At 41.7% G+C, this 21094-nt stretch overlaps 1 protein-coding gene across 3 annotated transcripts in view; it reads left to right on the forward strand.

Annotated features, from left to right (window-relative positions):
* PREX1 (phosphatidylinositol-3,4,5-trisphosphate dependent Rac exchange factor 1) overlaps positions 1–21094 on the forward strand; it is a 178727-nt gene that overhangs the window by 53833 nt on the left and 103800 nt on the right. For all 3 annotated transcript variants that reach the window (XM_032198116.1, XM_032198117.1, XM_032198118.1), the window contains exons 2-3: positions 14641–14712; positions 19600–19722. In XM_032198116.1, the coding sequence (XP_032054007.1) occupies positions 14641–14712; positions 19600–19722 (195 nt within the window). The remainder of the gene's footprint in view (positions 1–14640; positions 14713–19599; positions 19723–21094) is intronic.

Genomic DNA, 21094 nt, shown 5'->3' on the forward strand with positions numbered 1-21094 from the left:
CATTTGGAAAGGTGAGGAAGGGGGAGATCTCTTGTTGAACAAGAAGCGCCTGCATCACAACTCCCACAAGGTAACTCAGTTAACTTCAGATGAAGGGAACTCAAAACTTCAGCTGTTTTTCATTTAAAACATCAGGGTACTTTCAACAAACTGTTTTGATCACACAGCTGCTTTTGGTAAAATTAAAATTTTGGATGGAAAACCTCAGGAGGAGTTCCTATTTGCATCTCTCTAAAGAAAGAGCAAGTGGGTACCAAAGCTACATCTTTAGCTTTGCACTGGGGTGCGCACAGTCTAAAAGCTTAACTATCATCCCGTTTTCAACCCAGCCTTCCTAGCACAGCACAAAACAAAGTAGCTCTGAGTGAAGATGAGATCTGAAGCAGCCTGTACACCATGCAGAGCACTGTCCGTCCCCAGAGGTGCCGAGGCAGTGCCAGTCCGTCGTCCCCAGACCTTCCCAGCACTCAGACTGAGTCAGAGGCTACGGGATGCAGGGAGGGCAGCCTGCTTGCTGCAGCCATTCAGCTCAGGGCACAGCAGCAAGCTTTTCTCGGTTTCTGTCAACTTCCCCTTTATGTTTCAAATATAATGGTCTAATTCTTTGCTCTGATTCAGAGGAAGCTGGGGTTTTAGACCATGTGTGATATGATTGTGTTCTGCAGGAACATGTGTGCGAAGAAGAAATGCTACAATGAGTAGGAGCTTTTTTAGAGGCTGTCGCAACAAAATAAATGTAGTTAAGGGGAACTACGAAACCCAGCCCTTTGGCTGGTGTGGGGCAGTAGGACAGGAGGTATTTTTAGCCAGTGCTCTGTCTAGCTCTTTGACCTGGCAAAATGGCATAATTTTCCACTTGTCTGAGAAGGAATGGGACAGGTTGCTGCACAGTACTGGATGTGGTGCAGAATTTAGGTCTGGCTAGGCACCGCAGACTGGTGCTTTTTAGAACAGCCCAAATATTTCCAGTCTGTAATACTGGGCGGGAGCCCTAACATATAAATAAGCTTTCTTGGGGTGTTTCTGAGGTGGTGTGTGGATGGAGGGCAGCTCCAGACCACCCTACGGTGTGCTTGAGCTTCTTGCTAGAGCTTAGGGATGTAGTGGTATTTGTTTAAAAACTAATAATAATCCAAGCCCCATAAATCATGTTGTCTACCAGCAGAAGGATTTTTGGTTTGGTTAAAATTTTGGTGTAATATTTCATAATTAATTGAGGATTCTGTCCTGCATGCTTGTCCAGTTCAATCTTTGTCTCTCTTATGCCCAGTAGGGGAAAGTTGGCTGGAAAACATCACATACATGTACTTCCCCACAAACAGCAGAACCCTGATGGTGCACACTTTAAAAACGGTGCAGAGGCTGTTGGATTGGGCTTGGTTAGGAAAACTAGCTCAGATCAGCTGCTGCACTTTCAGCAAGCAGCTCTTCATCAGCTAAACTGTTTGTTCCTGCTCAGGGCTGGTGACGAAAAATGTGCTTGTGAGGTTAATTTTTGTAATTCCTCTTTTAAACCAACATGTGAAAGATGCTCGCTCTTTTTTCCTCTTTTTTTATTTTTATTTTTTGTGTGTAAATAATTGCAAATGCAGCCGGGCAACCTTTGCAAGGTGCAGCTGTGTGCAGCCTGGCTTTCTCAACATGTAAGCATAACCGGTGGCTGGGTGCGAGCTGTGTCTGGGGTAACGTATGCAAAGCAGAGCTCCAAAGCTGTGTTCTCTTTGCTGGGGTAGGAAGGCTTTTGAAGCATTGTGCAGCTTGGGGGGGGAGGGGGGGGGGAAGGAAAAAGAAAAGAAAAACAAAAAACAAAAAACCTTTAAACTGGGTTTAATCAAATTTTGAAATATTTACTGACATGTTGACATGAAACAGAAATGCTCCCTCTTTTTTTTGGAAGTCAAAGTTGACTGAAAAAGCCTGTGTGATTGGAGAAAAAGGGTACATCAAGTGCTAGGTAGTTTTTGCAAGTTTACTCCCTGTACTCCTTACAGAAATGGGAGTAAGGAGCTGATCAGAGGCCAGGGAATCAGAAGCTTCCTTCCCAGTCGCCATGGGTTGCCTTGGCTAAGCTGTAACCTTCTGAGTCCTCTTTGCCCCGCCACAAAGCAAGGCTGGGAATACTTTCCTTATGAAGTAGTCTTACTAAAGTCAGTATCTGTGAAACTTTCCAGTAAGTGTACTTGTCCTCACACCATACAGGCTTTGAGTATTTGAGTGGCTTGTTTATCACTTACTGACTGATTTATGGTTTAGGTTCCTTAATTGTAAAATACCTCATAATGGTCCTGTGTTGAGACAAGAGAGGTCAAATATTAAAACATTATAAAGATGAAAAAATAAATAAATTGTAACTGCAGATATGACGATGAACAGAGAAGAGGCAGGAGGCATTAGGTAATGATTTAGTGTACTTCGGTGCTGCAGTCTTCAGTGAAATGAGACCATACTAGAGCTGGCCTTAAACAAGATTGCTTGAATACCAGAAACAGTCCTTCAAGATGGAGAGGTCGGTTTGGGCTAACTTGTGCTGTTGAGACACTTGAGGGACTGCTTGCAGGACCAAAGTAAGCTTAAACTGAACTAATGTCAGGATCTGTATTGCAGCTCAAATATACTCTGAGGCTACCAGTTATCCATGCTGTGGAAGTAAGAGCAACTGTGCATCAGGGTGGGGAGCCAGGGAGCATGCCAGAGGGACTAGCAGTTTGCAAAATAAATACTAAAATGCAAATAAACAAGAAATATTTTTACTGAACATTTAAAAAAAAAAAAAAAAAAAAGTCTACTGTTTGACTTGGCCTGAATTACTCCCCAGAACTGTATTTGTAACCGTTTCACTTTTACAAGCATTATTATTTAGTGAACTATGAAATAATTGTAATACAAATATTTAGTATGTAGGCAAAATATAGAAGTGTACGTCTCTGATGTACAATTGATATTTTTTTCCCAGAAGACACATAGCACAGCATAACCAGCAGTTTGAGTGAAGACAATACATTGGAGACTCAACTTTTAACGCATTCATTTCAGAGGGATGATGTGTGACGATCTTGTGGCTTTTGCTTGGAGAAGACAAAAATCAGTGTCCTTCAGAATCATTTTCCTTCCCAGTTACCTGTAGGTTAATCCTCTAGCTCACAAATAAGCATAGCTTTACTGACAACTTTATGAGGTGGGAGATTCATAGCAGGGAAAGCCTGAAAGCTGGCTTCTTGAAAGCTGCCCAAGGTGCATGAGGCATGTGTTATCTGCCGCCCTTTAGCAGAAAAAGGCTCAGGGCAATGGGAGTTCCCTCTTAGCCCTCCTCCTCCCCTTTCCCCTTATGGGATTTCTTTACATCTCACAAAATCTCGTTTTTCTGTACATTTGGAGATCTTGGAAACCTTTCATGGGCTACAGAGAGACAGCTACTCCTCTTCAGCTCCAGTGGTGCGAGTCCCAGAAGGCCAGGGGCTTGCGTGCAGTTTGCTCCCCCACTGAAAGCTGCGTCCTCACCCTCACACCAGAGGCACTTGAGCCCATTTCTCCCAGGAAATTTCAATCACTAAGGACCAGGAATCCTGACACTGTGCTGTACCAGGGCCCCAGTTGCTAGTTGTGAAGGAGCACAAGTTCCCGAAGTATTCACAGCCCTGGCCAGGGAGCCAGCACAGACACCGCTGCAGCTGGGAGCTGACTGCCGGTGCTGCCTGCAGCTGCTGCACGGGCAGATACCGGGATATCTCCTCAACAAGAAATGACAACTTGGAAACCCTGACCCACGGCTGCACCTGTGTCTAGTATGTCTGCGTGGAGACTGTCAAACACAGTCGTTAATGCTCTCCCAAAGTCTGATGGGCAGTACACCTGAAATCAGGATGGTTTCACTGGGATTTCCTACAGGACTCAGTGCCTCCCATTTTACTTCAGCTGTAATGACTGAGTAATAGGAAACCTGTAAGTGCATAAGCAGATCCAGGCAAGTACTTCTGAGGACTTTGGTAAGGTGAAACGTCTCTAATTTTGAAATTTTACCTGATAATTTTGCAGCTCTTAATTTGATCAGTTAACAAGGTACTGCTCACTCAGTTTGTCTTGGGTCTTCTTAAAGTTAGGAATCAAGTTAGAGAAATGGTGCCCTAACTCTGCTGTGGTGGAAATGCACCCCTGAGAACACCAGAATGTTTGCATACGTAAAGGAGATGCTCAAATATGAATACATCATATGTGCATTTTGGAGTTTGGTTTGGTACACAACCTGGTTCAAACCAAGGATCACCAGTCTTGCTTGCCAGCCACTTGCATACACATTAATCAAGATCAGAAAGAAAACTGCTTGAGAAGATACCCATGGAAGCAATCTCAAGATTTAGGTCCAAAGCCTGATGCTGAACTGACGTATGAGTCTATTTAAGTACACGTCAGCCAGATGTGGACACAATGTTCATAGTGAAACGGGATCCTGGGATCTTGTTACATTTGCAATGTAGATCAATTTTGTGGGTCACCCGAGATCGTGATACCTGGGCCCCATGTAGATTCGCAGTGTGATTTGGAACAGTTGTCAGTGAACCTGGTGGCAGTAAGCTGAACTGGTCTGGTTCTTAGCTTAGAGATTCAGTTTAAGCTTGAAAATTGATATCATTCAGTATCACCGCATGGACCTGGCTGGAAGACTGAGGGCTGAGCTGTTAGCTGGCTCTAATGATGTGCGGGTCAGCAAGGTTGCCTGGATTCACACCCCTGCAGGTTTTGGCAGTTCTGCTTACTTGACCATCCACTTGAAGTAAAATTTCAGAGCCACAAGATTAACAACGACCAACTCATTACACTTACTCAGAAAACGAGTATGCAAGAAAAGATTCATTGTTTTTTGTAAGCTTTTATCTGCTCTCTATGACCCTTACCTTCTGAGGGGATAGCACAGGGGAAGCTGTAGCCTATATTGCAACTAATGTAATAAATTCCATGGACTTCAATGACACCAGGTCTCATTTTAAAACTTCCAGCTTTGTCTATTAAGTGTTTAACATGTTCTGACACTGTGACTGAAAAGAGACAGCAGAAAAGGGAAAGGACGCTCTTTCTGGTATCTAAATTATTTATCTTAGATCAGAAGTTTGAAATATTGAAGACAATCCAGTCTTTGCTACAATTACATTCAATGCCTGAACTTAGCTATCTCTGTTGGGAGCCACTTGATATTTCCAGTCACTCTGATGCTTTTACCTTCTTCTTGAAAAAGGAATAGCTGTGCAGAGCACGAGACCTGATGAAACGTTCCCTGTGCTGATCATATCTTTGCAGTTGGAGTTATCAGTAGTCAGAAAATGATTGCAGTCTACAGGCTTTTCTCAGCCATGGGCATTATGAATACAAGTTTTATGGGTCAGACTCTGAAGCCTTTTTACAGTGTTTACGTGCTCCCGAAACAAACTTCTGTTAGGTAAAGGCTAAGCAGACACAGACTTGTCAGGATTTGTTCCTCTACGTAAAAGAGAAATGAAATAAAACACTCCATTCAAACATGCTAAAAGTTTTTTGAAGAGTTCCATGGTGCAGTCAAATGATGAAAATTGTGATAGTAGAAAAAGAGAAGTCATGAAGAGGCTGAGAAAATGGAAGATATTTCAAAGGCTTACAGGACTTAGGCACATATCTTTTTTTAAGCTCCTTTGAAAATCTAAACAGATAATTTGTGATGACATTGAAAATGTGTTGGAGTCATCCAAGGTTAGATTTTCACAAAAGGGCTTCCTTAGGCTCTGGGTATGCAAAGGAGACAATTTTTATTTTAATCTACAGTAATTGAAGTGATTTATGGTCACGTTGGGGAGGAGGGAGAGCATGAAGAAGAGGCGAGAGAGCCAGAGTGCAGGCAATGCTAATAAATGAGTCCTGAAGGATTTAAAAGGTGAAAAAGGTAGCTGTTATTGGACTCTGAAGTGAACTGGGATCTTCAGACCTGCCTGCGGATGCAAATGTTAGTGACGGCAGGGGAGGAGGGCATAGGAGAAGTCAGCGCAATGGTAGAAGGCAGACAATGGGCTCCTTTGCAGCACCAGCCTGGCTTTCACTTCACAAAAAAGGTTTTTGTAATTCAAATGAGAGCGAGCCCTCCTTAAGAAAGGGATCTCTCTTTGGAGGGAGAAACACTGAGACATATTTCACTCTCACTTCCCTTTGGTTTCACCTTCCTTCATCAGTCAATGCATGAATGAATTCGGGCCGACCTTTTTTTTTGTTGCTGCAGTATTCTGGTGTAAACATCAGTACACCAGCAGTACTGATACAGCCCAGTGTATTTTTAGAGCTTTCTTTGTACTTTATTTTTCTGGGAAGTGCAGTTAGATCAGTTCTTTTGTGCTGAGTCCCAGAACACTGCCATGCTGAGAGTATCCGTGCACGTGAATTTTGCAGGTATTCACTTGCAGTGCACCCACAATGTGCCTGTGCATCCGTGCTGAGACACTCAGTCACTGGTTTGCTTTTAGACGTGATTCATTTGCACTCTATGCCCTGGAACTTTGTATTTGCAGATGCTGTGAGGCTGGTACAGGCGAGGAAGGTGGTCTGATCTCAACTTGTCACCTGGGCGCTCTTGTTGGAAAGAAAAGGCATTTCTGGAGTGTAGTTCAGCCTTTCTTCCTAGACGTCACTCCCAGAGTTCACTGATTCATCCTCTGAAGTTGCCTGCCTGTTGTTTTCTGTTGTGGAGAGAAGCTGCATCACTAGCTTAGGTAGACTTCAGCTTCTAGGGGGGTGCAAGCAGATGAGGTGAATCCTAGCCACGGTGACTTGTTGACAGATCCCGTCTTGTAGTGAACCCTTGTCAAGAGAGTCCAAGTAAATAACAAGTGATAGGAACGTCTGACTGCCTTGAGTACCACTGAAACTCCCAGTGCTATGCAGTGCCAGCATTTTGCAACTGTTTTTCATCAACTTTGATGCTATAGACAGTAAATCACTTGATGGCAAGACAGATGCAAGATAAATCAGCCAGTCATGGACGTAACTGCATGGGCCTTCAAATGTAAGATGGGTTAAGGACAAATCAGTTCAGGTTTTGGAAATGTCAAGCATGTAGTTTATATAAGCGGGACACTTCTCTTGTGTAGTCTATAAAGAAGTAGTCCAGATTGTTTATTTAAGCATTTTATTCATACATATACTTCTATGATTTTAAACAGCTCAGTTTCTGAATGCTTCCCAATATTTCATTTGGTATTTATCAGGATTCACCAAATGTGAGGCTGAGAAGTGGGGAAGATAAGGTTTCAGATTGCCAGGATCAGTGCTTAATTCACGATTATTAAGTTGTCAGTGTTAGTGGAGGTTTTGTAATATATATAGACATATTTATTGCTTATGTATCTATACCATTAAAAATAAAATCTGTTGAAAACATGCTTCAGACAAAACATCTCTCCCTATGTTATATCTGGATTTTGCAACTTAAGCTTGTTTTGTGATGGTCTTTGCAGTTTCTTCTGGGATAGAGTCTGCTTCTTCTGCAAGTAGTCGTGCAGTCTTTTGTAGAGAGAGATGATTCATGCTGTAACATCCCTGTGTTTGTGTGTGAACTAGTTATTGTAAATGGCAACACTTGAATGAAGTCTCCTTAAAGGAAGGAAGTGCGGATGTGGGGCATGGAGCTGGGGCAGGGGAGCTCACGTCCTCCCCAAAGAAGGTGTCCTCAGGAATACTGGAGTAAGAGTTACAAAGACAGAGATCTTCAAATTTCCTTTCAAAAGGCAGTGAGATGAGTTTCACAGAACATAGGTGATGAGTACAGGTAGTCCACCTCATTTCTTGTCTAACATAGCCCAAGATTATGCAAGGGCAGTAACCTTTGGAAAAGTACCATTTGAAAAACTGTACTCTAGAGTCTGTTTGATCTTCTGCTTAGCAGTAGGCAATGCTGCATGCTCACGGCTCAGGCTGCCTGAACTGTTTGCAGAGAATACGCTCAGTATTCCATAATGAGCATAACTTTCTTTTTTCTTGAAATCTTTTTTGGTTACTTAATAGTTTAGTTCCTCACCAGGGGATAGATCAAAAAATAAATATGTACCAATGAGTTTTGAGGTTTTAAAGCCAATTTGATACACAGGAAGCCTGAAATCAGGGCAATAAAGGATATTTCTGATGCTATTTCCTCTTGCTAAACACCTCTGCCTTGTAGGCCAGTCCCTGTTCAGCTGTTTGCTGATGAATTAATTTGGCTGTAGATCTGAGCTCCTTTTTGCAGAGTGCTTTCTCACAGCAGTAGCTCCTCATTGTTTCAAAAGGATCTAAAGAAAAATGTTCTCCATAAGTGAAATATCCTTTGCAAGAATTTCATTATCATGCACTCATCTGATGCTTAAGTTCTTTCTTCCTTTACCAGATACCGATAACTTAAAATGTGTTCTTAGAGAAATCTCAATAGGGCAGCCAGTAATTGAGCAATGAGTGAATCCCAGGCTGCCAATTTACAGCGGAAGAGCTACAGTAATTCGTTCTCTAAAAGTAGGAGAATCGCTTCAGTCTCTCTCTGCTTTGCATGTGTCATACTGATGATGTCAAAGGAGTTCCTCCTGACTGAAGATATTCTAACTGAAGCTTCACTACTGAAAAACCTGAATCAGACCCTGAGTTCTCCATGTGTGTTCTGGCTTTTGTCCAGGAATATAAGAGGTCTTTGAAAATTAATTGTCTGAATTTATACAAAAATTACTTCATCGGTCATTAAAATCCAACTGTCTCTAGGATGGAAGTCAGATTTTGGTTAGTATTGTGCAGGACTGCAGGATGCTCCAGGAACAGCAGAGCTGAAGAAGGTCCACCCCCAGCTGGAAGGACTTGGTTCCCATTTGGTTAATAACCCGGAGCTGTGCTAGCATGCAGTGAAAGATCTGCATTCAGGTAGTTGCAACATGCTTAAGAGGAAGTGCTGAAAGGCTTAGTTTTCTATAGAAATGCAGGCTTACTTGTTCTGAATAATAACAATGCTAAAGATGCAATGGGATTTATTTTGTATAAGTAGCCCCGTGCATTCATTGTTACGTTATTTTGAGATTATCTATTGCATTGTCACTTGGACTTTAGTGCAGGTGAGAACTCCAGTTCACATGTAGGATGCAGGATAGTTGTGTTTCCTGTCGTTTGTGTAGAGCCTTAGGTTGGAAGCTGCACATCTGATAGAAAGAAAAACATGGCCCAGGATGGCAAGGTTCAAAGCTAACAGTTGAGTACCATGAGCAAGGATGCACCTGCTCTTAAAACACAAGCTGCAGCAAACACTCATTTTAACACTCATTTTAAATCACTGGACTATTTTAGTAGAGCCACGTTTCCACAGGACTGCCAAGCTGCTTTGCTAAAGACAAAGGAGTTTTTTGGGACATGATCAGTACTGCAGTGGAGTCAAAAGCATATCTGACAGCTACATTCAGTCCCAATATTTACGCAAGTGATTAAAAAAAGAAAGTGAAATTACACTTGCAAGTACTTGTTCAAATCTCTGACAGATTTTACTGTGTGTTGTCAGAGACAGATCAATGTATATATATATCCCCTATGTTGGGATTGCATGGTTAGGAATAGTCGGATGGTGAAATTAATTGTTCACCTCACCTCTTTGTTTTTTCACTGGGGGCACATTTTCTTGGAATCAAAATGTCTGCACTTGCAAGGAGCTTTCAACAACTGTTTGCACAAGTGTAAAGGTGTAAAGGAATGTATTTGTTTTAACACCGAAGATACTAGGTACATATGGATCCCTGTGTTGTTTTCAGTCCTGATCACTAATGGGTCTAACAAACTTGTCTGTCACTCAAGGACAAGATGAAATTGCAGTCCCCTGTTCAGAACACAGGTTTCACAGGATTGTGCTTTCGGCTCTGGCTGAAATCCTTTTGGATATGCTCACCATTGCCTCATCACTGTTTCTGTTCTCCTTCCATTTCCCTCTGGGTCATGCACAGTGTGCCTGCCTTGCTGTTCAATCAGAAATCTCCCGGCCTGTCCGAATGTTTGAGGAAGTGCCCCCTTGAAAAGAGGCCCCAGCAAACTCTCACTGCCTCGTTCCCGGGATTTGCCGTGCGTTACTTACACTAGATGGAAGGTGCTAAACACTCATTTACTATAATGAAGTTAAGACTGCAAGTCAAAGTTTAACAAGGACCACGTGAAAAGCATTTGAGACAAATCCTAGCTGATTGAGGCTACCATGCCAGAACAACTCCCAGTTAGCAGACTCTTTCCTAGAATTGTGCTTTATGTTTTTTTGGTTCAGAGGTGGAGCAAAGACATCCCAAGGAACAAAGTTTCATTGCAGACGTGGATTTTAAGGATAAGGAACTGGAGAATGAAACCTCTTTAAGAAGAAGGGGCCGTTAGAAATGCTTATTTGGTGAAATGAAGTTGTGTACCTAAATTGATTTGTAGCGTCCTACTCTTTGTTGGAAGAAGAAGGCTATTTTTCAGTCGTTATGAACTCACCCGGTACACCATAGTGCAGAAAGGAAGCTTTTCACTCTGCTTCTTCTAATTTGTTATAGGTTTCCTTGAATTCCGCAAGGCATTGTGCTGTAAGACAAACTCTGAGCTGTGTTTATGCATGACATGAGGGGCCATCAGACATGGCCTGCTGAGTTTGGAAGCAGCAGATCTCTAGGGCAACAAGTCACAGTGCACAAATAAATGTTATGTTGATGCAGCAGCAGAATTTTAAACAAAAACAAATCCTCTGTGGGCTGTTTTCCTAATGATTAGCACACACACATAGAAGATGAGACCTTTGCAGAGCTTTGTCAGGAGAATGAAAATCTACCGGCCTGCCTTCCCATTTTTTCTGTGCGTGTTTTTGTTCAGGAGCCATGGGCTGCGCCGGTCCCTTCTGATGTGGAAGCAGTAGCCTCCTGTGCAGCTTGGGTAGCTCAGAGACCTGGGTCTGCCCAGCGTGAGCACAGCAAAACACTACAAATGGCAAGAGAGCAAAATCAACAACTGCGGGGATTTAAAAAAAAAAAAAAAAAGTCATTTTTTTCTGCCATCCTATTTTTTTTTGTGTGTGTAATTTTTAACCTTGTATCAGTCACGACCAGTGTACATGCAGGTAGAAGAGAGCAGCCAACTTCTGTTACCTGGTCATCTCTCTAGCTCTTCAACAGCATATTACCCACCCGATATGTCATTGTTTTAGTGAAGTTTGTATCATAAGCTGCTATACTTCCCCTGAAGTCATGCTAATTTGTAAATGTAGGAAAATGATAGCATGTTGTGGTAGAGGGTTTTGATTTTGGTTGTGGAGAAAAGATGCTCATGGTCATCCTGTGGCATCCTAGGAAGGAGCAGGCAGCATTTGACTCTGCAACATTATAAATGGCCAGAAAAGCTCCTATCCCTTTGAGTATTTACTCTTTAAACAGTATGTTTTGGAACATAAATGAAATATAGGCATGGCAAGTTGCTAAAGTTCCTCCTTCCCCCGTTTGTCAAGTCCTGCCATAAATACCTGTCTGATTTTCCAGATAAATCACTTGTTCTCATAAAAGTTCATACCACTCCCTGTAGCTGTGTTCCCCAAAAAGAGCTGTGCACCGCTTGTGTAGCAGGCCTTAGGGGCTGTCACCAGGTGAAGGGAGGGATGGTTTTGATGCAGAAGAGTCTGGAGCCCAGTATAAAACCAGTAGCACCAAAATAGCTTGATGTTTGGAAAACACTGACCTAAATGTCTGAACAAATCTCTGGGAAAAGGGCTGCTTTTTCCAAGCTTGAAGCAGTTTGGAAGGGAAGTGGTGTTGTCATGTGAACAGGGCACACAACATTAGCTCCACGAACTGCTGGTTAGTAGGCTGCATTTATCATGCTTTTAATTTGAGCGACTGTGCTGCAAAAGATTCTGTTTGCAGATGAAAAGGTATTGAGAGCTGGGGAACAAATAGTGCTGCGTCCAGTAAGCTTAGATTTTTGTGGCTGCGTTTTGGAAAGTGTACTACTAAATTTCTAGGACGAAAATCTCGTGTAGCTCTCTTGTTTTTAATGTTACTGGAGAGATTGCTGCTTGTGCACGTCAAGACAAATCAGAGGCTTGTAGAAGATCTGATAAACTAACTAGTAAGTTGGCTGCCTCTTTCCCTGTTAAGTATTTCATACTTTCTATTTTCTCTTCTGAGCTTTTCTCATTTTTTTTTTCTTTCTCTCTCTTTCTCCATTTCTCATGTTCCAGTTAAATGATCTTTTCAGACAAGCATCACAGCAAAGCTGTTTTTTAGATTAACACAGACTCTGCTTTTTTATTGACTGGCCTGTAACAGCTAATGTGATTTGCACTTCTGTTTACCATCTTTCTATTATTAGACCCAAGTTACTGAGACTAATATGCAGGTAAATATTAGTCACCAGTGGAGCTGCTAATTGTCTAGATTAATTAATCGTTCCAATTGGATTTGTTGTCTCCAAACAGATGTGATTAAAGCAAGGAAGAGTCCCCAATTGGCTTATCTTTTGTGAATAAGTGACTTCAGTATGACGTGCTACCTCACATCAATCAGATACCTGACTCTTAAAGCTCAGATATCACACCCAGCAGTGAAGTGGGAGGGCAACAGCTATACCTGTCAACCCTCCTGCCATTAATCATCCTGCTGAACACTTCATTTCAGACACTTCCTGAGTTTTCCAAGACGCTGGGCAGTGCATTCACATAGCAGCAGTTCCTGGCCAGGTTAGTGGCGAGGTGGCTGGGCTGGCTTTTATCAAATGGCCTTACTGCCACTGGTGCAAGTCCTGTTCCTTTACTGCAGGAATCTGGTTTTCAGACTTCTCAGTCCACCCAACCTGCTCCAAATTCTCTATATCTAGCTGGAATCCAGCCAGGATCCCCTTCCTGTTTAGTAATACAAGGGGAGGAATGTGCTTGTAGGCCTGGAAATTTGGTCACAAAAAAGTAGATTTGAGAACCCCAGGGCCCCAAACAAATGTAGGGGCTGTTTGCTTCATTAATTCTTTTTATTTTATTTTATTTTATTTTATTTTATTTTATTTTATTTTATTTTATTTTATTTTATTTTATTTTATTTTATTTTATTTTATTTTATTTTATTTTATTTTATTTTAATTTTTATTTTTATTTTTATTTTATTTTTATTTTATTTTATTTTATTTTTATTTTATTTTTATTTTTATTTTTATTTTATTGGTGCCTGTCCTGTAAAGTCTGAACGAGTGATATGTTATAGAGCCACGGCTTCCCAGAAACAAGGATGTGCCATTTTGGGGGCTGAAAGTGAGACGCAGGGACACGCTTGCTGTCTTCCAACCAAACTAACAGAGGCAGAGGCATTCTGTAAGCTCTGAGTGTGTTTCAGTGGCTTTGCTTCTTATCATGTTGTAAGCTGCTGACAATCCTAACAGGCAAAAGGGGAGAAGGAAAAAAGAAAAAGCTGAGTGTGCATCAGCTGGCACGAACATTGCTGAGGAATGGACAACTTTTAAAAGTCTTTTATTATCAAGCTGTAGCAAAGCTGCTTTGTACCATAAATACAAAGAATTGACCCGTTTCTCCTCTGTCTCAGGTGGGTAGGACAAGTTCTTTCCTTCTTTGTTCACAGTACTCCCCAGGGCTCACCCTTTGTGTGGGAGGCAAGTTAGAAGCCACAGACAGGGAGAAAAGCCCTCTCCTCTCTCGTGCATGGGTGTTGTAGTTTATCAGAGCTGGTTCTGCCTGCGCTGCTTTCCTTTCAGTCTCACCTGCAGGTAGTTGCATCTCTGTGCTGATCCTGCTCTCGTTCAGAAGAGCCTTTTAGCCAACGGTTGCTGAAAAAGCAGAGATTTGAAGTAGAAATACTCCAAAGCATGCTTCGCTAAGTCCTTCCCGCTGGATCAAATGTGCTGTGGGTTTATTTGGTGCAAATACAAGTAGCTCCTCACTTCTAGCGGCCAGAATTAAGCTGTAAAGGCTCTTATTGGAATCGCTGTCCATTTATATCTGGCCTGGGGCTTGTTTTTGATTGCCACTTGAAATCAAACTTTTGCAGAGCTGAGGAAAGGGGTAACCTGGCCTAAGTGAAAAGTTCTAGCATTATTTTGCCTGTTTATAACCAAATGAAACAGCAAACAGGATAATGTGTCCCAGGAATTGTCTGGAGATTTTCATTTCCCTTCTCCAAGTATCGAGTCTGTTGAAAGTGTCCATAACCCTAGTCTATAGCTCTGACATACCTCAGCTCCAGCACCGTGAATGTACTTCTGTTAGTTTTTTCTTTTTTCTTCCCCCCGGTCCTTTTCACTGACGTGCATCTTGATGTACATCAGGCACTATGCCTCCTAGAGTCAAAACAGCTTCATTTTAGAGAGAGGGGAAACCCTCAAAGAAAAAATAACCAGTCTTGCTGTGGTCTGTTGGCAGTAACAGATAGCTAAGTCTAAAAATCTCATCAGAGCTAAGACATTTATCACCAGGCAAAACCCAGCAATGTTGTAGGAAATGTCTTTTGTGTTATCCTGAATGCAAGTCTGAGTCTAAGAACTGTGGTGGTGATTTGGTAGGTGGTTACATTCATTCAATCTTAAAGGTAATCAGCCACACTGTTGATGGGAAACGAGGGTAATATAAAGGAGTGAAAACAAACTATATCAAGACGTTTGAACATCATTTTTTCTTCTCTGCAGGCATTTCTTCACCGGATCCGCCAGAATGCTGTGGACAAAGCCGAGAAGTACATAACAGAGGAGAATGTTAAGGTATTTTTTCCATATTCCTCATTGATAGGGATTTCATACATAGTGAAAGCCTAGATTCTGGGATATGTATATCAAACATCCTCATATCTTATTGATGCTTATTATTAAACTGGTTCCCAAAAGAAAAGAGGCTCACGCTGACAGTTTCTCAGTCTGTTTGCCCATTTGTTTAGCTGTCATCTTCCAACATTTTTTTTATCCCACCAGCTAATTTCAGTAGAATTTGATAACAGTGTAGTGTTGTCAGAAACACTAACTTCTGCCAAGATTTGTGATATGGTGTATAGAGGACAGAGAGACCTTTTTATCCCTCTTAAGGGAAAAGGCACGGAATGAAGTGGCTGTGTCTATCTATTTTGCTTGACAGTAATCAGTGAGCCAGTTTACATCTGTTGTCTCTTCCAAATCTATAAATTAAATGTGTTTTAAGGAGGCAGGAATATTCCTTTGGATTGCAATAGGAAGGAATTTGGGCTCCTGTGGGAGGACTGAGGAATGGGAGACCCTAGCATGAGGACATTGGTGAATGAATTCTGCACTGGAAAGGCATATAGGATGCAGAGCTGAGAGGTACTAGCTTCTCTACTGTGTACTGTCACAGGAGGCCTTATCGTTTATATTCATAAAAATAAGCAACACTTTCTTTTAGCAATCTGGCTTAAACAACCTCTTTGTTACACACACGCTTGTGAAACCAAAACCTTCTTTGTACATATACACAAATGAAACCTCAGCATCAGTGGGAAAGCATGCAGCGTCTGCCTTCAGAGTCTTGCTTACTGGACTTGCATTTGATCCTGTAGCTTCTACATCAGAGTAGAAGCAGAGTCTTCGCTTTTTATGTTAATGGGAACAGTGCAGCAACAATAGGTACGTCATAGTGGCCAGCACTATTACAGCTGATGTGTTTCCATTTTACATAGCAGTATCACCTGGAAGTATAGAGATCCTAGCAGGGATCCAGCCTCCATTATGCAATTCTTTCTGTGGGCTAGCAATATGCTATTACTGATTAATTGACATCAGCATGGGGTGGTAGCAAGAAGGTTTGGCAGATTTGTAGAGCTAAGCCTCTTGCTGTCTTCAAATTTGGAAGTCCCTGTTCCCTGGAAGCTCATCATGTGCAGTCTGAAGTAAGTTTGGGGACGGCTGAGAGAAAAGTAGACAAGTGATTAGTGATAACAGATCCTGTGAGTAGAGAAGTGTGCAAGAAACCTCTGCAGGAGAAGTAAACGTACACAACCATTTGCCAATTTGACAAACAACTGCAGAGGTTGGTGAAAGTCGCTGTTAATTCTCTCGTTCTTCAGATACCATTATGATTGCTATATACTAAGCTGCAGTGCCCACATAGCCCATGCAAAAAAGCCCTTATTTTCTCTGCTGATTAAACGTATTTGTATTCTAAGGTCCATCACATTCCTCTGGGGAAGTACTACTTCATTTTTGTGTCATTCTTCAACTGCCTGCGGGTGCCTTTGTGAGGCTACTGTGAGGCCTCATTAATTCTTATTATTACAATACCCAGCTTTCAATAACAGAGCTGCTCTTTGGTAATAAAGGACCTATGCCTGCTGCTGGTGAAACAGAATCACAAAGGCACAGGTTTTCTGACCAGAGTCAATGTTATCTCTCCCTCTTCGTCCTCCCGTCCTAAACAATGCAATTGTCTTTCCTGCAGTTGAAGGTTGGCTGTTCTTTCCTTCTGCCGATCCTTGTTGGTAGAGGCAGGACAAGCGAGGCTGTGTTGGGACTTCTGATAACTCTGCCTGCTAATCCTATACGTTTTGGGTCATCAGGGAGCTGTGAGGTGGGTGGCAGCAGAAAAGGTGGTAGCAGAGTGCATAAACGGTTTGGTAACTTATGTAAAGAGAACCCTGTGTTTTCCTCTCTTTCGTCATGCAGCTCAAGTGTCTAGAGGAAAATCCAGGGTATTCTGGCAGTCACCTACCTCTAAGCAAAAGGAAAAAGTACTTTTTAGGGTAACTTGGGTTATGGCTCCCAATAGTATTTTTGCAGGTTCCTCCTACGGCTGGCACTGAGCAGTGAAGTTTTCAATGATCTTTGGCCACTGTATCCTCTTCCAGAGAGGCCACATTGAATCCTCCCCCTCTACTCTGCCCTGATCAGGCCTCACCTGGAGTACTGTGTCCAGTTCTGGGCTCCCCGGTACAAGAAAGATAGGGATCTCCTGGAAAGAGTCCAGCAGAGGGCCACAAAGATGATACGGGGCCTGGAGCATCTTCCTTATGAAGAAAGGCTGAGAGACCTGGGTCTGTTCAGCCTGGAGAAGAGAAGACTGAGAGGGGATCTCCTCAATGTATATAAATATCCGAGGGGTGGGAGACAGAAGGATGTAGCCAACCTCTTCTCAGTGGTTTGTGGGGATAGGACAAGGCGCAATGGCTGCAAGTTAGAGCACAAGAAGTTCTGCACCGACATGCGAAAGAACTTCTTCATGGTGAGGGTGACGGAGCACTGGAACAGGCTGCCCAGGGAGGCTGTGGAGTCTCTGCAGATATTCAAGGCCTTTCTGGATGCCTCCCTGGGCAGCCTGCTCTGAGGAACCTGCTTTGGGGGGGTTGGACCCGATGATCTTTCAAGGTCCCTTCCAACCCCAACAGTTCTGTGATTCTGTGAATCGTTGCAAGGCCCAGTACTCCACTGACTAACAGCTGCAGCAACATCATCAATGTTGTTTCAGTTTATTTCCCGCCCTATGTGGGAATAACTATTGATATTTAGCATCGTGCTGCATTTGCAGTAGGACAATGATACCATTTTACTGATAAAGCACAGGGAAGGCAGCACAACCTGATGGTGTACACAAGCTGTCAGCCACAGATCCTTCACATGAAGTTTATCAAGGGTAATTATGTATCAGATACAAAAGCAAATGCAGTCAAAGTCTCTCTGCTGCCTTAATTTTTCAAGTGACTCCTATTACCTGTGAAATCTGCTGCAAGCAGAGCTTTCCTGACCATCGTATAATTTATTAGATTACACAGATATTCCTTGGATCACAAAATAGCCTCCTGAATACTGCTCCTGAAGGAGAAAGTCATCCTTGACAGATGTTTTCCTCTTCCTTGTTAATCCTCTTTTGGCACAGCTTCTGGCACAGCCATGTAGACAGGCTAATGTGTCATCACATTGCTTTCAGCCATGCGATAGAACCATCATATGCTCTGCTTGAATTTGCACTGGAAGTTTTCTGGAAGCGATGAAACAGTCCTAGTTCCCTGTCCTTTCTTTTCTGATGGGTTCAGAGCCCCTCAGTGCAAGCAGTGTGCTGGAATCTTCAGTTTATTCAGGGCCAGAAAGGAGCAACAAGGCACAAGTATACATAAATGGTAGTGCAGGCTACCGTACCTTGATATTCCTGAAGGCAGAGGTGAGCAAAGAAAAGGAAAATGCATCACGATGTGCTCTGCGCCTGCAGCCAGCTTGCAAATTTGAGAAAAATGTCCTCCCTATGCTTGAATAACACAAGATACAGAGTTGTATCTGGGTACATGCACAGAAGGCTCCTTGAATTCCTTGTCATGTCTATCCCCACAAAACCAGAGAGAGACTGGTTTTAAACCAAGAATCTGTTTTCATTTCTGTCCTTAATGATTATATGTAATTTAGAGATTTTTTTTTTATAATTACTGCTATATCACCATCCACCAGGCTGAATTAGTGTCACATCTGCTGAATAAATTCCACTGCATAATAAAGCTCATAAAGCTGAAAAGGTTAATGTTGCTGTAAGGTGCTTCAGGAATTGTTAGAAGATCTTAGGCTCACTCAGTTTCTCCACTAACTGCCAGGAAGCTGAAGGCTGGTTCTGCCAGGCTGCTGTCTTTGGGGTTCGTAAGAGTGACACCCACTCACTGTGCAAGACCTGAGAGGCAGCTCCCAATATGAAAGCTGGTTTGACTGCACGGCAAATCTTGTCTTTGCAATTGGCACGGTTGAAGCAGAGTGATGGAAAATGCTGTCAGCAATGTGTATGTTACAGCAGGCTCCAGGTTTTGGTCTGCCCAGTCAGGCTTTCCTTCAGTGGCTGTCAGTACTGATAGCTGTGTCACCGTGCATCAGGACTTCTCCTGTGCAGGTAATCTCCCATCTTCTATTAATGTATTCACAATTTTTCATATTTCCTATGAAGATGATAGCCTAATAAAATTCTGTATGTTTATAGCAGCTTTTGTCCTGGCAGTTTATTTCCCTTAGCATATGCCTATTCAAATTCCTAGGGATCATTTAGCTGTGAGATTGCACAATCTCTTCAGTGCACATCTAAAGTAAGGACCTCTCTCCCACTACAAATTTTACAGTCACTGAGAGTGGTGAAAGGGAACTCTAAAGCTCTGCTCTTGTGGTTTGGAAATATTTTACACTATTCTGTGCTCCTGTCAGTGAAATGCCAGCTCACATGTTGCAGAGATTTGGTCTCACATGTACGGGTACTTCTTTGTGACTTCTAGTTTCATGTCCCTTTCTTCTAGGAAATGCTTTAAAATGCGTGGGAAGGAAAGGCAAACAACTTCCTGCTTCTATCTCCTGCAAAGTCACTTTGGTCCTTGTGGTTCCATTTACCTGTTTGGTCTCATAGGAGACTTTCTGTAGACTTGAAAGGGATTGTTCACATTTATCATGTTCAGGTGCCTGGGAAGATAACCTTCATTTACAGCAGGTACATCAGTAGCAATAAAGATTTCCATAGGAGGCCAGGAATGGGGCAAATATGATGTAATTCCTTCGTTACCAGTTACTATCTGTGCTTTAGATCTTTTCACGAGTAGGTCTAGAACCACAGTATTTTGGTGCTACTACTCTTAATATACCCGAGAGTGTTTTATTAACAGCTGGCATTGGATTTCTCTTTATGTATTTCAGGTCTTGTTTTCTAACATCGAAGACATTCTTGGCGTTCACAAGGAGTTCCTGGCTGCTCTGGAATTTAGTTTACAACCAGAACCTCAGTCTCAGCATGAACTGGGAAATGTTTTCTTAAAATTTGTAAGTACAATGACTTAACACTATCTGAAAATGCAGTTTCCTGTCATAAGCTCCCATGCCCCTTAACTAGCCTTAATCTCTATGGCTTGTAGCAATACTGTGACAATGTGTGTCTTGTATGAAAGTTGAAGTTAGGGTGGGAAAAAACTTGTGAATGAGGTTAGAACAATGGAAGCCACATCAAACTCAGCTAAACAATGAGGTATTTTTAGAAACTCTTTCTTTTCCCATTGAATATTTTTTTCCTTTTTTCTCCCCCTCACACAGCTGATCACACTTATTGCTGAGAATTTATCTACTTTGGTTCCAAATATTTCAGGAAAGCAGCACAATGTCAAGTAAATGAATATTTTTTGTACCTAAATAACATTGGAAACCCATGAAGACAAAAATTGAAAACAAAAGACTGTACCTCATCTACAGTAGTTAGTGTCTGTGCATACATGTATCATTCAGTAAATTAAAGGTAACATGAGATTATCTTGCACTTGCTGAAATATAGTACGAGTTACCATATACTACCTTTCACTATGGAATGAATTACTTAATATTAATACTATTATTATTATTATTATTATTATTATTATTATTATTATTATTATTATTATGTATAATAAATATAAATTACTTATTAATAAATTACTGATTTACAGAAAATTTGGCTTTTAGACTCAACAATAGCTTAAGAATGCCACAGTCACAAAATGCAAAGTAGTTGTGGTACACTCTGACAGTTCCAGGTTGTTCAAAACATTTTGGCAGGTTACTTCTGTGTCATCTGACTTTATGCCTGATTGTTTTATTATTTGTTCTCTTAATACATTCATAATGCAATTATGTGCACCAGTCAGATTGGTACTGCTAGGTGACCTGGAAAGCACAGACCTATAAATAGGGACCATGGAACTATGGAATTGGAAATGAGAGAATCATGGAAGTCAGAGAACCACTGCTCCTCTCATTATAATTTGCTTCTTATTATTGCAAACTAATAAGAACATAGAGTGTGCACTAATTGAGTATGCAAGATCCATTATTGTATACACCTAGTCACAAGCTGGACTCATTTAAATGCTGATTTACTGATTTACAAGTATAATAATTCAAAGCTATGGATTTTTTTTGCATGCAGCTGCCCTCCTGAGATGTCTGAAAAATTAGAAAGTATATACATAATAGCCATTTCTTCAAATTCTTATTAACTGCATTAAGCCACAGGCCAACTTCCCATCAAAATATGTTCTATTACACTTTCATAATTATAATTAATGCTTTCATAATTCATTGAGCTTGAGTGGTCGGTGGTGATGCAGGCATTCTTGACTTATAGAGCTTTACCAATTATAAGTTTTATTTATGTTGTAACAATTAA

Source organism: Aythya fuligula, chromosome 16, assembly GCF_009819795.1.
Source record: "Aythya fuligula isolate bAytFul2 chromosome 16, bAytFul2.pri, whole genome shotgun sequence".
Classification (NCBI taxonomy): Eukaryota; Metazoa; Chordata; class Aves; order Anseriformes; family Anatidae; genus Aythya; species Aythya fuligula.